Below are 17,878 nucleotides of genomic sequence, written 5' to 3'. Positions count from 1 at the left end.
AACCAAATGACGTAGAACTAGCAGACTATATGTCACGGTATGGCTTTCAAGAATGAGCAAACCCCATACCGTTAAAGGCCCCGACATGACCATTTCAAACATGTTGCCTTATTTGTAGGTCTTATCTTGCTGAACATTTTTTCTATTTAAATATATTTGCTCTTTATCTATTAATAGTCTAAGAGTTTATACAAAAAGTAATAAAATAGATAAAAAGGGTTATTAAGGAACACTCTCCTACAAGGAGTCAGTTGATAATTTCAATCATGTTAACTTATTTGTAGATCTTATTGTGCCTAACGTCTTTGATATCTACCTACAATTTCTCTCTTTCTGTAATGGTTTCTGCAAAAATACACAAAATTGGTAAAATTAACATCTTTAAGGGGCAACAACTCCCAAAAGGAGACTGTTGACGATTTCGGCAATGTTGACAATGGTTGACTTATTATAACATTAACCAATTCTTTATTGCACTATCTAGTTGTTACATGTAATAACTGCCCTGTATAGTACAACTATCTTATATCGTATTGTGCTGAACAGAAAGTTATTTACAGTTTCTATCTATTATGGTTTCATAAAAAATGGGCAACAATCATATTTCAAGGGCAATAACTTCTTTAAGAGGACAATTATCCATTTTGAACATGTTGACTTATAATTTGCTATCCTTAGGAAAAATCAGGTAACTTTGGTAACATTTGTTCCAGTAGATTCAGAGGAGAAGACTTTTAAAAAAGTTTACGACGGCGAACGGGCGTACGGACGACGACGGCGGACGCCAACCCCGATGTCAAAAGCTCGAATGGCCTTTTAGTCCAGGTGTGCTAAAACGAAGGACGACGAAAAGACAAATTAGTCCCCAAAAACATTATGCATAGAACATATAGAAAACAAAAGACTGAGCAACACGAACCCCGCCAAAAACTGGTAAGCAGATCCTCCTCTACGAGTGGCACCAGTCATGTTGCTCATGGTTACCACAATTGGAACAAATCCGTGGTCATCTGTGGTACAGATATTCTATGTCAGTCTACTAACTCGTGATGGCGTCCGTAAAAACTTTCCATGAATCACTTCAACTTTACCATCCGAAACCCTTGGTATCTTAGCTTACTTATAAGCAGCAATAGTCATGATAAGAAACGCAATATATTATCACTTAAAACTCTTGGTTTGATAGCTTTCGTGGTTTGATAGCTTTCTTATTTTGATAGCTTCTTTGTAAGCAGCAACACTCTATCAAGGAAATCGTGATAGGAAATGCAAGCTCTGAAATATCGTTTTAACTGGGAAATATATACTCCATGTGTAGGCGGAGAATGGAATGTTGTTACATAGAAATAAAAAAATCTCAATTGGAAAGCTGATATCATCTCTTTTGTCGTAAAGTTTTGTTCTCATCTGATCTTCATTGTCAATTTCTATTCGATTTTGTGTTATTAAAATTTGCTGTTACAAAATTTTGGAAATTATTTTAAATTAAGGAATATATATCTCCCTCATGCAAAGCTCGGATTCCTTGCCCGGCTTTGGCTATACTTTTTGTCCTTTTTGGTTTATCATGAGCTCATCTTTTTTTATAAACTTTGGATTTTCAAATATGTTGGCCTCGAGAAACACTGAGGAGACATTGATTGTCGAAATGCGCATCTGCGGTGCAGAAAAATTGGTACTGTTTATGTTATTCTAGATGTAAGTCAAGATATGAGACAGACGTAACTGTATTGGTTGTATCCTTTATTTCAAGTTCGATTGGATATATAGATGATTTCAACATGGTTACTAAACTTTGAATTATTCAATGAGAGGACAACATCTATATATAGCGGAACGTGAAGTTTAAATATAACCTAGCTTCAGTCATTTTATTCTTCATGAGAAGCTTCTGTATGGAATCTGTCTCATATTAATAAAGGAACAATTTTGTCGACAAAAAGGGGAGCACATGCAGTTGGTTCCAATAGGAATCTCGATTGTTTTGTTATAATTGGTAAAAACATCCTCATAACGTAACAAATATGTTTTCACTAAGAAATTCAAGTATCTTGGTCAATTTCAGACACTTTTATGCTTGAATCAGGGCTTGCTTTCTAAGTATGACATATATGATTGGTCCCTTTCCTAAAACAAAATATTTATATATATATATACGTTGACTATTCATTTTAACAGAGACATATAATACAATATTGTATTGTATGTCTCTGATATTGTATTATATGTCTCTGATTTTAACATGTTTAATAAAAAAATAAGTTGACGGCTAATTCTTTCTGTATATATATTAGTTTAGAATGTACTAGTTATAAAGGAAGTCAAATATGTTTATTCTATCGCGAGATTGTCAAATATAAGAGACTTAGATTGTATGTACTGTGACAGATCTTTGAAAAATAAATTAGATGAACAAGCGCTACGGTACAGTCTATTTAGTGCATAGACATAGTGTTGGAAACATTGCTGAAATAAAATCGGAGAGTGTTCATCCTTTATAACAGAAAATGGATCAATTTACACAATTCACTATGTGTGGAGTTAATGGAGTCAATGGAGCGAGTCCATATGTAAACAACAGTTCAATATCTAGTGACATGCATGTACCTGGCTATGGTAACGTAAGTACTGTTGAAAACTTTAATAATTCGTCAATTGCAAGAAAAAGAAATCTATCAAACCAAGATCCTTATTATACAGAAAACCCAAATAGTGAAATAAAAAGGCTTAAACATATGACAACCCCAGAACCCAAGGGACAACTCGATATGCCTCAGAATAGACTTGAACATTTACTTCTACAGCTATCCTCAAATTTATGTAACGTCAGTGGAAAATTAGAACGTAGAATTGATGATCTTGAAAATAACTTTGAACAAAGGATCACAGATAAATTGACTGACAAGATTTCCAATTTAATAGATACCAAAATACAAAAAGAACTAAACACTGTACGTACTGAGGTTAAAACAGATATGAATAATATGCAAGACAAAATTAACTCATTAGAGAAGACCGTGCGTGAAAACACTGGGGCGTGTTTTTTTGTTCTTCGGTAGTGAGCCAGAAGAAGTCCATTTCTATTTTTTTGAATTAGGAAGATCTTCTGGCTCTCTTCCACCTCTTCTTTTTAAATAGATGGTTTAGACGGCAGAGGCACAAAACAAACATGGCATCGTTTAGTCTAAATGACATTAATAAATTCATGAATGAAGATATATTAGAATGTGAGCTGTGTTATAAACGTTTTTATGGTATGACAGCCTTAGTAGGACATCTCTGTATGACGATAAGCTGGATGAATATAAGAACTACACGGACAATAACAGTTAAGGGACAACTATTTGAAATCCCTAGGGAAGGGATTTTGATTCATTGGTGTTTTACGCTACTTTCAACACTCATGATTGGGCTCAGTAGTAGTCAGTTTAAATCAATAGATGAGCAATTAATGAAGAAGGAAAGAGGGCATTATAATTCATTTTAATTTTTCGCCAATCATACCTATTTTTTAGCTCTTACCAGGCAACCATATTCATATACAAAATCCTCCTGTCCCCCATCCCAACAAATAAATAAATATCAGATGGCTTTCTCTTATTAAACACAAGTTGAATTGATCATGCTTATTTTTAACGCCCAGTGACAAATATTTCATGCATGTTCAGGAAAACACGAGATAAAAAGTCGGGTAAATTATATAAAAACGAATAGATGTGATATGATTGCTAATGAGGCAACTATCCTAATATGAAGTGGATGTAAGCAATTATAGGCAACATTAAGGCCTTCAACAATGACAAAACCCGATACTGTAAAGCCGTTAATAAAAGGCCATTAAAAGTGTGAAACAATTCAAACGATAAAACTAACGGCATAATTAAACAAAACAAAACAATTTACAAAATATCAAATATGAGTTGAGACATGAACCAACGACAACCACTAAACTACAGGCTCCTGACTTGGGACAGGTTCATAAAGAATATGACAGGGGTTTATATAAAAACGAAGATGTGGTATGATTGCTAATGAGACAACTCTTCACAAGAGACCAAATGATACAGAAATTAACAGCCATATGTCACAATACGGCTTTCAACAATAAGCAAAGCTCATACCACATAGTGAGCTATAAAAAGCCCCGAAATCACAAATGTAAAACAATTCAATGGTAAAAACTAACGGACTAACTAATGTACAAAATAAAGTGAACGAAAAACAAAAAAGTAATTAACACAGCAACAAACGACAACCACTGACTTACAGGCTCCTGACTTGGGACAGGCACATACATACAGAATGTGGCGGGGTTAAACATGTTAGCGGGATCCCAACCATCCCCTACCTTGTACAGTGATGTATACGTTGTAGACCCATTTGTGGCCTTCGGCTGTTGTCTGCTCTTTGGTCGGGTTGTTGTCTCTTTGACGCATTACCCATTTCCATTCTCAATTTTATTGCATATAGATCCATATACAATAAAAAAAAAAAAAAAATGAAAAGTGGTAGTCCGAAGGTTTTGACCATCGAAATTTTGCATTAGAAATAATAGTTAGGACCAGAAGATTTTCTTCAAGGACCGCCAGAGAAAAACGATTTTTTCGAACTTTCTGATATCTTGTTAATCCAGTTCGGTTACTTTAAAAAAAAAATGGAAAGACTAAGATTTCCTTTTTGATCAGTCATATTCCAGACAAACATTGACGAATTCTTGTGCAGTTTACGATTTTTCTTAAAAATCAAATAGTGGGGGTTAAGCCTGATTTGTTTAGCAAAATTGAGTTAAAGGAAAGCATAAAGAAAATTGTAACGAACAGAGAACACTTTTACAGTCATGTCTACTGGAAGTATCTTAATTTTCTAAAAAAAATCGTAAACTTAATTTATGTCATCCAACATAACAAAAACCTGCTATATTCGGCGGCAAATTGCATTCTTATTTTATTGATCTTCCAAAGAATATCTCCAGAAGAGGTTCAGATTCATTTTTTTGGACTCTTCACCAGAAGACATTCTGGAGATGTACCGAAGAGACCAATAAAACACGCCCCTGGTGTTATAGAGAGAAATGAGAGCACATGCAAAAATAAATTGGTGATTAAAAACTTGAAATATGATGAAAGTGAAAAAGACAGTAATCAGGTAACAATAAATAAAATCCATGAATTATTTAAAGACGGATTAGCCCTTGCAAATATTCAAGTTGAATCAGTGACGAGAAAAGAGTCAAAAGGTCAATACCCAGGTGTCGTGATCTGTGAAATCAAAAGTGCCGAAGATAAAACACGTATTTTTAAGAAAAAGAATAAACTAAAAGACAACCGAAAATACTCTAATGTCTATATTGAGAACGACAAATCAGTAGAAACAAGGAACCTCCAAGCTAGTCTAAGGACAGTCCTGAAGGAAATAGGAAAAGAAAAAGATTACAAAATTGTCGGTAACCGCCTTATTAAGAAACTATAGGACGTTTTGCGGCTTGGAGTGTGGAACACGCGCGGATGGTCTATACGAGAAAATGATAATTCTAACTTTCGTAAACTTGTACTTGAATACTCGAATTGTGATGTTTTAGCACTAACGGAAACGTTTCTTCGAGAACATGAATCATTGGAGGTGCCCGGTTATAAGTTTTACGGAAATAATAGGAAACGAATCCACAAGAATGCGGTAAGAGGATCAGGCGGTGTTGGAGTTTTGATAAAAAGGGAAATAGTAGACTCCTACTTTTGTGAAATTATAAACTCAGATTTTGAAGGCATTCTTTGGATTAAATTAAACGCGACTGATACAGATTTCTGCGTATATGTTGCCGTTTGTTATTTGCCGCCAGCAGGCTCAAGTCGAGTAATTGAACCAGATCTATTTTTTCAAAACCTGTTGGAGGGAGTATATAGTTATCAAAATAAGGGAAATATTGTGATTTGCGGAGATTTTAACTCGCGTGTTGGTAGAAACTTGGATTATATAGAAGGTGTAGATAACGTAAAACCGCGTAACGTAGTAGATTTTAGCGAAAATCACTCTGGAGATGTTTTTATTAACTTTCTTTGCGATACCAATATATCAATGTTGAATGGACGATTTGATGACCGTGAATTTACATATATATCTCCTACGGGGAAATCGGTTGTAGACTATATGTGTGTACCATATGAAGATATAGACAATATTTTAGATTTTAAAATTATTCCGATGTCAAAGATAATAAGCGACTGTAACTATGTACCAGACAGGATTCCGGATCACTCGTTGTTGTGTTGCGATATAAGACAACCGAAATGTGAACAAAACATATATTCCGCTCATGATAGTACCGATAAACGAAAAAGATACAAACTAAATTCAATGCCTGATGATTTTTTAAGTAACAATGAAATTCTCGATGCAGTAAATTCAACAATACTACAAATAGAAAACTCGATTCGTATTTCGGGGAATATACAACATGCGTATGATGCATTCACGACACTGATTCATAGGGAGATGGAAAATAAAATTCCCGTGTCAAACGGATATAGTAAAAGAAAGAAATCATTGTACAAGCCGTACTGGAATGACACTTTGAACTGTCAATGGGAAAAAGTTTGTGCAGCGGAGAAAAGCTGGCTGAAAAGTAGTATTTCTAATTCAAGGAAGCGCACATTGAAAGAACAATTCTGTACAGAACGTAAAACGTTTGACCGTTTAAACAGAAAGTATAAACGTAAACATCAATCACACGAAAGACAGAAAATGGAAGATAAACTCTATGCATCAAATCAGAGGGACTTTTGGCGATCTATCGGTAAAATTGGCATTCAAACGAAAGAACTAAGTGTATACCATCAGCGGTTGTAAACAAAGATGGAACTATTGACACAAATAAAAATAATGTATTAAACCGTTGGAGAGATGATTTCAAAAACTTATTTACAGAGGATACTAACTTCGCAATTCCCGATGAACAGGAAAATGTGCATGAACAACGTGATATTTCTGCGTTAAACGAATCAATAACTCGAGAGGAAGTAACCCTTGCGATCATAAGTGCAAAAAAATAGAAAGGCCACGGGAATAGACGATATTCCGGCCGAGGTTCTGAAAAACGACTCAGCAGCAGAATTGCTGTATATTATTATCAGTGGATGTTTTGATCTAGGAATAGTACCATCGGAGAGGAATAGAAGCATCATTAACCCTATATTAAAACCAAATTCAGATGATGACAGGAATCCATTGAACTATAGAGGAATAACGTTGATATCGGTTCCGTGTAAAATTTATTGCATCATACTGAATGCACGTCTCACAAAATGGTTAGAAGATAACAACTACTTATGTGAAGAGCAAAACGGTTTTCGGAAAGGTCGAAGTTGCGAAGAACACATTCATTCACTCTACCAGACTTTAAACGACAGGAAAATTTCTCGGAAATCAACTTTTGCATGCTTCATTGATATGAAAAAAGCATTCGACACTGTCAATCGAACATTATTATGGTATAAGTTGCGAAAAATTGGAATACGTGGAAAGTTTCTTAGTGCTGTACAATCCCTCTATGATAACGTCGAATGTACCGTTCGTGTGAATGACGATCTGACTCCATGGTTTGATGTGACGAGTGGCGTAAAGCAGGGATGTATTTTGTCACCATCTTTATTTTCGATATACATTAACGACCTCGCGGAGCGTATTAACGCCTTAAATTGTGGAGTACCAATAGACGATTGCCAGATGAGTATATTGCTGTACGCAGATGACATCGTATTACTTGCGCCGAATGAACCATGTTTACAGAACATGCTTGATATTGTAACGGAATGGTGTGAAGCCTGGAAATTGTCGATAAACGATAATAAGACGAAGATAGTTCACTTCCGACCACTATCGATAGATATTTCGCAAAGTACGTTTACATGTGGTGGACATACTTTGCTTTTTACCGATTCATACAAATACCTTGGTGTATGGTTGGATGAACACTTAACATTCCAGAAAAATGCCAAAGAACTATCTAAAGCCGCCAGCCGTGCTCTTGGTGCATTATGTGGAAAAGTAATAACAGCTGGAGGTATGACCCATTCCGTATTTACTAAGTTATACAACACAATGGTAGAACCAGTTCTTCTATACGGAAGTGGTGTTTGGGGATATAAGGACTATAGTTGCATCTCATCCGTTCAAACTCGAGCATGTAAATTCTTTCTGAATGTTGGAAAACACACTTCAAACCTATCTACAAGAGGTGACATGGGTTGGACATCATGCAAAATTAAACTGCAGAAATCGTGTCTTCGGCTATTGTCCAAACTTCACAGACTTGAAAACAATCGACTCCCAAGTAAAATTTGGCGTTGGGCGGCGCGACGACGAAAAGGTTGGACTTTCGAAGTAAACAAACTTGTGACTAAACTTGATGTATGTGGACTTATAAATGACACATCTTTATCCACAAAATACGTTATGAAAATAATTAATGAAAAGCTAGAACGATTGGACAATCATCAATGGTGTGAAGACATTTTCAACGACCGTGGTACATTAAACGGAAACAAACTCCGTACATACAGACTATACAAACAAACTGTAAACGTTGAGTCATATGTAAAAATGAACATTCCACTTAACCAAAGGAGATATATGGCTATGTTTCGAGCCGGCTCGTTACCTCTGGCCTTGGAGACAGGTCGCTACTCCAGGCCGCAAGTTCCAATTGAAGATAGACTTTGTATATATTGCGATCTCGGACATGTAGAGACTGAAAAACATTTTCTGATGGAGTGCCCTTTATATGCAGACATAAGATATGATTTATTTTGTGAATGTAATTATTTAATTGAGAATTTTGATACAATGCATATGGACGATAAGTTTATATTTATAATGAGATCCGAGCAAATTCAGAAATGTCTATGTAAAATTTTACAGAAATGTTTTATGAGAAGGAAATTATTTACATTTGATTGAAGATATATACAATGTTTTATTTTGATAGCCTGGTTTTTGTCTAAGTTTTAAACATTAAGCATATTTGTTTTTCTCAAATCTTTAAAATAAGGCAATTTTAGTCATTGAGATTTATATTTTTATTATATTTATTTCTATTTTAGAAAACAACTGATAACTTTTTTTAATAAGAACTCTAATAGTGTATTTTATATAATTAATAATAACATTTTATATTTGATTGTATTTGGAAAGCGATTTAAAAAAAAAAAAAAAAAATTATTAGATTTTTAATTCTAGAAATATTTTACAAATTAACATGCAGTTTATTGTATATATGTACATGTATGTTTTTAAAGTGTCTCATAAGTCAAATGCTTGGCTGGGCATTGATTGAATTTTAAAGATATTACTTAAATTCATTTGTATATATGTACTGTATCAATCAATGTGTGACACTCAAATAAAATATATTTATCTTTTATGGTAATCAATATGTAAATTAGATAAACAAGACATTACTATTGATAATACTACGGTACAGAAATTGTTATGGCAATCGATGTGTAAATTAGATAAACAAGTGCCCATTAAGAGCTGGGACTATTATACAATGTACTAATATAGTTTAATAGTCCCAGTTAAGGGTGATCATCTTTTTAAAACTCTATATACCGAGCCCAGTCAGCGTATGCCACGTGTTATAAATTTAAGAATGATGAACTACTGAGGACTGAAAATTAAATACGATTTTTTTTTCTCCAAAAAAGGATAATATACATATGGTTATCTGAATATGGTCTTGTTCAAAATACAATGTTATGCTGCATAATGTGAATTTTTACTGTAGAACTGAGACTATACTATGGTTATAGTTCAGACGGTAGACTAATTCAAAGGTCTTAAACCACAGACAGACCAGAGCCATACGCATATTAGTAAAAAAGCATAACATCTATATAAACTTTATTTGGAAGGCTTAAAGTTAGTGGTTTTTTTTTAAACTGAAACGTTTTTTTAACAAACTGAACAAGGAAAATAATTATTGAAAATTGGCTAAAACTTTCAAAATCCAATAATTTCGCATTATGTTGTTTTTTTTTTTCTAATTTATTTATCTGCATTATTGCCAATTCCTGTAAATAAAAAATAGGAGGCACATATATCGATGCCTAAGTTTTATCAAATATTCTCTGTAAATATCCTGTCCGTGACAGCGTACTATATGATCCAAGATCAAAGGTTTTTGTTAAGATCTCTTCAATTAGCTCCCTTGAATGTCCCTTTGGTATCCGTCGCCTCTTTTTATGAAAGATGGAAAAAATCAGTAACTTTTGCTGGAATCTCCCAGAAATTATTTTAGCTCGCTTCCCATTTATTAGTGCATTTACATTACTAATGATATTAGCTGAAAGAGACGAAAAGTTAGTATAAATTTATCTTGCTGTCAAAAGTTTATAATAATTTTCTCGAACTTCCAGAAGTAAAAAATAAGCTAGTGATTTAGTACCATAACCATTTTGTTCCATTGTCATTTCAGACCATACATCATATCATACCAAAGATTTGTATTTTTTTAACCTAGAAGAAATTCCATACAGTGCCATACATAGCTATGATGGTTTTATACTATATCATATCAGAGACATATCAACCAAATGTTATGAAACTTGTACACAATGCTAATTACCACAAAACACAGATCAAGTTTGAATTTTGGTGGTGTCACTTTTACCGTTCTAGAGTTATGCCACTTTACTAATGGAAAAATATCCGTTCTCTAACTTTAGTTTGCTTCAACCAAATGTTATGAAACTTACACAATATGCTTATTACCACAAAACACAGATCAAGATTGAATTTCAGTGGCGTCACTTTAACCGTTCTAGAGTTATGCCCCTTTACAAATGGTAAAATTGATGAATTTTTTGTTTCTGTTCTATTACTTAAGTTTGCCTCAACCAAATGTTATGAAACTTATACACAATACCTATTACGGCAAAACTCAGATCAAGTACAAATTTGGGTAGTGTCACTTTTATCATTTTTCAGTTATGTCCCTTAATAACTGTATATGATATGCAAGCAGGGACACATTCCCCATTTATTATGCCCCAGCCGTAGCAGAGGGGGCATTAAGTTTTACCCTTGTCCGTACGTCCCAAAATTGGTTTCCGTTCTCTAACTTGAGTTTGCCTCAACAAAATGTTATGAAACTTATACACAATGCTAATTACCACAAAACACAGATCAAGTTTGAATTTTGGTGGTGTCACTTTAACCGTTCTAGAGTTATGCCCCTTTATAAAGGGAAAAATTACAAAATTTTTAGTTTCCGTTTTCTAACTTAAGTTTGCCACAACCAAATGATATGAAACTTATACACAATGCTCATTACCACAAAACACAGATCATCTTTGAATTTTGGTGTCGTCACTTTAACCGTTCTAGATTTATGCCCCTTTATAAATGGAAAAATTGCAAAATTTTTAGTTTCCGTTCTCTAAATTTTGCATCAACCAAATGTTATGAAACTTATACACAATGCTTATTACCACAAAATACAGATCAAGTTTGAATTTTGGTAGTGTCACTCTAACTGTTCTAGAGTTATGCCCCTTCATAAATGAAAAAATTGCAAAATTTTTAGTTTCCATTCTCTAACTTCAGTTTGCCTCAACCAAATTTTATGAAACATATACACAATGCTTATTACCACAAAATAAAGATCAAGATTGAATTTTGGTGGGGTCACTTTAACCATTCTCGAGTTATGCCCTTTATAAATGGAAAAAAATGCCAAAGTTTTAGTTTCCGTTCTCTAACTTAAGTTGCCTCAACCAAATGTTATGAAACTTACAATGTATACACAATGCTTTTTACCACAAAACACAGATCGAGTACAAATTTGGGTAGCGTCACTTTTATCGTTCTTGTTCAGTTCTTGAGTAATTTCCCTTTATAACGTTATATGCAAACGGGGGCATCATCTGTGTCCCATGGACACATTCCCCATTTATTTGCATATATATCCTTCTCTATTTTTAAGGGGTGTGCACTTATTCTGATCTTGCATAGTGCTTTTCTATCTTTAAAATTTTTTAATTCCAGATATTTTTCTGTACCAAAATATGTTTAATTGAAAAATAAATCAAGAGTTTACCTTTATCTGATTTAACAGTATTTTCTCTAAAATCTCTCCAATAATTCAGAAAACTTTTACATAATTTATTTTAACTATAGTACATAATCGGCCAACACTTACATCAATAAGATGTTGAAATTAGCAAGATTAAAAAGGGAAAATTCTTTAATTAGCTGGCCTCCAAAACATTGCTGCCTCAAAAAACATCATGCCAAATATCTTTCTTTTCAGACATTCAACAGATTTTGTTATTTGCGGGACTAGGTGGGCGAGGGGTTTTATTAGTTTGAGGTGTAATATCATCATTGATTTTCCCCTATTAGTCTTTGTTAAATTTGCACTTTTCAAAAAATTGTTCAGAATTTATCTTTGTTTCAAATAAAGAAATACTTGGCATGAGTAAAGTTTTATCCTGTCCAATACTATAGAAAAAATTTCACATAACATTTCATTGCACAATTATAAGAAAATAACCCTCACTGGAAGTTAACCAATCAAATTTTCCCCTTTTAATAACCTGTGTACAAGCTTTAGTAACCATGTAACCTCAAGTTCCAAAATATTCTATAGAAACCCCAAATAGAAAAATAATGGTGCTTTTAAATACCCAAGATATATGTTTATGACCCAGAAATGTTTTACTGCAATGAAATGTAGGATTAATTACCTACAACTGTCAAATTCAAGGGAATATTTTTTTCAACCTAATTTTGTATGCAACCGGATGTGACGTACTATGATTTGGTGGTATTACACCTTGACTACTGTATCTTTAGCCTGTTAATTGACAAGAATTGTCAGTTTTTTCTGTTCAGGGTCTGTGGTTCTCTCAAGGTACTCCGGCTTCTTCCTCCAATAGAAATGGACTGCCATGAAATAGCTAAAAGTGGTGTTAAATACCAGTCAATCAATTTGTCATTTTGGTATTCATTAATTTGAAGTTCTCCCAAATTAAATCAATTATAAATTAAATATACATTGTATCATCATGATCATTTATTATTTGAAAAGCCTTCCAATATATAATAGCAAGTATTATGCAGAAATACATTGATGCTTGTTAACATTGAAATATTTTGCATATTAGATAACTAAAGAATGATCACAATAACTTAAATGTATCTCAAAGTGATAAATGGATTATCATGCAGATATAAAAATGAAACCTCTTTACGCTATATATATGTCAGTGGAAACAAAAACCAGTCGCTATTTTCTGGAAAAAAAACAAATAAAACACATAAAAATCAAAAATTGTTTGTTATAATATAGAGACAGTAGCTTTTTTTCCACAGAAAGATAATAGTTTGTAATGCTTTTCAGATATCCTCCAATACCACCAAGATTGATATACAGCCACATAGCTATCTTCCTAGCAGTTGGATTTCTGATGTCAGCAAAAGTCAAAAGAAAAGAATTGTCATTGGTTTATGCTGGTCAGCTGTTATATTTTGCTTACAATACATATACAAATCAAAATCTACGATATACCGAACCGCAAAGGGTAAGGCTGTTATCTCTTGCCTACAATACAGTACATTTTCATTAAGTACACACATGTACAAGTGATACATTTTAAAATCTCACTTGCTGGTGTTGATCGAATCTCTGTGAAACAGGATTGATTGATTGATTGTTGGTGTTTTAACCCCACTTTTAAGCGCCACATTTGGGCTATTTGGTTGCGGCCAGTTTTTATTGGTGGAGGAAGCCGGAGTGCTTGGAGAAAACCACGACTCTTCGATAGGAAAACTGACAATCCTAGTCAATTAAGATTGGAGTTGAATGCACCTGCATGAGCGGGGTTCGAACTCACAACCTCAGTGTTGAATGGCTAGTGATTACAGTAGTAACTTTTTAGACCACTCGGCCACTGAGGACCCTGTGTGAAACAGGATGATTGCTGGTGATTAGGAGTAGTAACACTGCTCTGATTTACAATCTTGTTTATCATACCATATCTTTTGAATATATACTGAAAAAGACATGTTAGAGTGGTTCACACACAATTGCTGGCATTAACTCAGAAAAAGCCAACCACTGTTTCTAGCATGACTCAGAAAAATCACCACAAAGAGTAATTTACCCACAGTCACTTGCATTGACACTAAAAAATCACCACTGAAAGTGATTCACTCACAGTCACCAGCTTTTACACAGAAAAAAAATCACCATCAAAATGGATTCACTCAAAGTCATAAGCAGAAACATGTACATAGAAAAATCACCACAAAAAGAGATTCACTTAGTCACCATCATTTACACTGAAAAATAACCACCAAAAGTGATTCACTAAGTCACCAGCATATACATGTACATAGAAAATCGCCACCAAAAGTGATTCACTCTCAGTCCCCAGCATATACATAGAAAAATCGCCACCAAAAGAAATTCACTCTCAATCACTAGCAAATAAGTAGAAAAATTACTACCAAAAGTGATTCACTCAGTCACAAGCATTGACTCAGAAAAATGACCACCAAGATTGATTCACTCACAATCACCAGCATTGACTCAGAAAAGTCTCTGCCAAGAGTGATTCACTCCTCACAGTCATTAGCATTGACTCAAAAAAATCACAACATGAGTGATATTTATAACTAAATCACCTTGTGTATAGTAATAATACTGTATACTTATCTTTCAATTTTGCTCTAACTTAAAGTTTATACGAGAGACTAAAAGTTATATTTCAATTTATTGGTCACTACATTATATGTTGTTTTTTTTCAGATAAGGATGTCAGTAAGATTGATTGGTTGTGCTGGTATATTTGTATTATTCTCCTATTTCCAAGAGCAAGTCAAATCCAGACAACTTAGAAAACTTGGAGAAACATTAGTTGGAATATTTCTACTTGCTTATGTATATATAATCAATAACACTTATGAAGATAAGCGAGCATTCCTAATGCACATCCCAGGTGGGGATTGGATTAGATATTTCATTACTTTAGTTTTAGCTTGTGGTGCTATAAGCTTCTTCTCAGGATTTTTTTTACGTGACGTGTCTATATCATTAGCAATAGTCTTCGCAATACTGACAGTAGCTGTAGACTGTGACATTCAGTATTGGGTGAATAAAAGAGGGATGTTTTATTGGAACCAAGTTAGGGTTATTGCTGATGATTTGTGTATAATAATTGGATTTTGTTTGATAATGACAAGAGGGGATAACAAAATAAAAGTGGATTAAATTATTTATTTTGTATGTTTGTAATAGTTTTATTTTAGGCCTCAGCAATATTAAAAAAGTAGATTTTCACATACTTTACTTATTTGATTATTTTTTACGTTACTTATTTGATTATTTTCTTTAAGATATCTTACTGCTATTTAAAGGAAAAATGCTAAGTAATTCAATACCAATATTTTCTGTAGTTTTATTAGTACCAATGTTTTGCTATAGGTTTCGTTATATATAATAAGTACCAATATTTTCCATAAATTTATGCTTATTTTGTTATCAAGGATTATAATTATGCCACATTTAACATATATACATTTTGTACCTAAAGCATTGATCATTTCCATAACACAGATTCTACTTGAAGCTAGGGTTGACCTCAGGTGCTGGGAAAGGGTCAGCAATGTTAAATTATTATGACGGGTAAATGTTTAACAAAATCTAATATGAGATACACAACTAGGATAAAACAATTCAGTATCCAGTATTAATTTATTCATGTATGTATGTTTTGCTTACAATTCATATTACCTGATATAATGAACCAATTTCAGAACTGTCTTGTTATAACAATGATAATGAGTTTTTTGTTTATTGCACTTTTATTAACCTAATTGACTGAAATTTTGTAATCTCAGAATTCATGTTTAAATTTACATTATATAGACAATAATAGTGTACTGACTTGACTATTGACTTGCCGAGCTATTTCCCCGTTTCGGGCCGAATCCTTATATCGTTGATATGTCAAGTCAATACAATATTATTGTCTTTATACTGCAATCTAGAAAAAAACATTTTAAATTGTTGTTTATTGTGTTATTGTTATTTATTTGATTTAGATATTGGGAAAAATCTCCCTTTAAAAAGGCCTCACAATTGGCGACGAAATATACAACATAATGAAATGTACATTACCTGTTGAAACCAATCAATGGTGAAAGAATTCGTTTGAGTATGGACTAAAATATCAACAATAAGCATAAAACATAATGATTTATAGATTTTAAACAAAAAATATTAACAAATGAAATATGTTTTTCCAACAATTTAAAAGAAATAAGTTTGAGTCGTTCCACGCTACAGGTTGAAGCGGTCCTCATGAATATTCAGACATAGTCCTGGCTCTACTATTTAAATATTCATGAGAAAAGAGTTATCGGGTCAGTGACTGTATATGACAAAGAAATATACAGTCAACGCATTTTGACTGCTCAAATAGAACGAGTGCAGTATAAATTGTAATAATACCTATCTTCTACTATTGAGAACATTTTGAGTTGATTACTTTCACATTCATGATCTAAGGTCCTAATTAAAATGCTTACATTTGTTTATTTGTTTATACTATCACATGACTGTGAAGGAAAGTTAATTATTTGTTTATGTTAATAAAAACCTTTTATACTTTATAGTTATTAACAGTGTTGTATTTAATATCAGTATTTTATGCTCAGTTTTCAGTTTTGAACAAAGTGATAGTGTGAGTTACTGCTATGAGGGGCCTGATGGGGGGGTCTCATTACGATTCACGAGTGGATTTTTTTGTCAATCACGATTCATAGAAAATAAATTTCCATGATCATGGATCACGAAAATATAAAAAAAAAATCTGTAAAAAAACAGATTACGATAGCGAATATGCGCCGATCATGAAGAACGAAAATAACCCATCAGGCCTCTCTGCTATCATCAGGCCAATTTAAACTGTACCAGAATAAACAAAGTATTAGTAAAAGGAGAAAAGTGGTTAACATCAATGAGATAGCAACCCAGGACTACAATAATTAAAGATATACATATATCAATCAACTCACAGATCTGCCCCTATTCATCTTACCCTCATTTAATTTAATGTTAACTTTTCCTGGTCCTGAACATGCATGAAATATTTGCAACTGGACATTAAGCAACCAACAATCAGTCAATTAATCTTGCCCTCATTTTCCAGTGGCAGTCCCAATTTCCTGATCTACTTCTATGAAAAACCAACCTATTGTATTGGTTGTTTATTTGTTATCATCCTGAATATGCATTTTGTACATATCAAATATTATTAAGTTTGTAGTTTAAACAGGAACTCGACAGAACCAAATTCCTTAATGGACCAAATACTTTAAACGAATAAGGGCAACTTGAATTACAAAGTTTTCTGACTTGAAAAATATATCAAGGGAAAAATTGTTAGCTCTGAAGATAGTGCACTTTTTGTCAGTGAAAGAGTTCAAGTGAAATCAATTTTATTAATAATATCAGATTACTGCAAACAAGAGATACTTATCAAAACAATTGTCTGTCTTGCCAATAATTATTCTAATAAAACAAAAGCAGTTAAAACACATTATTAGAATTTGACCAGTTTCAATTAAAGGGATCATAGTTTTAAGATTTTACCTTTTAGATTGACACAACAAGCCTACAAAATGTCGTCCAATATTGGCAACACAGTGAAAAATTTTAACATAAAAATTTATCAGTGAAACATTGTCTTCTCTGAAAAGGAAAATTAAAGTAAAACAAATATCAGAAACCAGTAAGGCATTTTTTACTGTCCTGTGGGTTCTTTTTTTTTTCATGCCTCTGTGTTTTGACTGTATATTTGTGTTGCCAATCATA

General features: G+C 33.2%; 2 protein-coding genes across 4 annotated transcripts in view; one reads left to right on the top strand and one right to left on the bottom strand.

Moving 5' to 3' along the window:
* LOC127704734 (U1 small nuclear ribonucleoprotein A-like) overlaps nucleotides 1-17,878 on the bottom strand; it is a 1,100,970-nt gene that overhangs the window by 618,143 nt on the left and 464,949 nt on the right. The window lies entirely within an intron of this gene.
* On the top strand, nucleotides 10,216-16,680 carry LOC127704733 (transmembrane protein 101-like). The gene is made up of 3 exons (XM_052208938.1): nucleotides 10,216-10,355; nucleotides 13,400-13,580; nucleotides 14,810-16,680. Exons 1-3 carry the CDS (start codon nucleotides 10,246-10,248, stop codon nucleotides 15,269-15,271), a joined length of 753 nt encoding a protein of 250 aa, XP_052064898.1. The 5' UTR covers nucleotides 10,216-10,245; the 3' UTR covers nucleotides 15,272-16,680.

The sequence above is a fragment of the Mytilus californianus genome, unplaced genomic scaffold, assembly GCF_021869535.1.
Source record: "Mytilus californianus isolate M0D057914Y unplaced genomic scaffold, xbMytCali1.0.p SCAF_6, whole genome shotgun sequence".
Classification (NCBI taxonomy): domain Eukaryota; kingdom Metazoa; phylum Mollusca; class Bivalvia; order Mytilida; family Mytilidae; genus Mytilus; species Mytilus californianus.
Note: the sequence above shows the minus strand (reverse complement) of the source record. Positions and strands in the feature narration are given on the sequence as shown.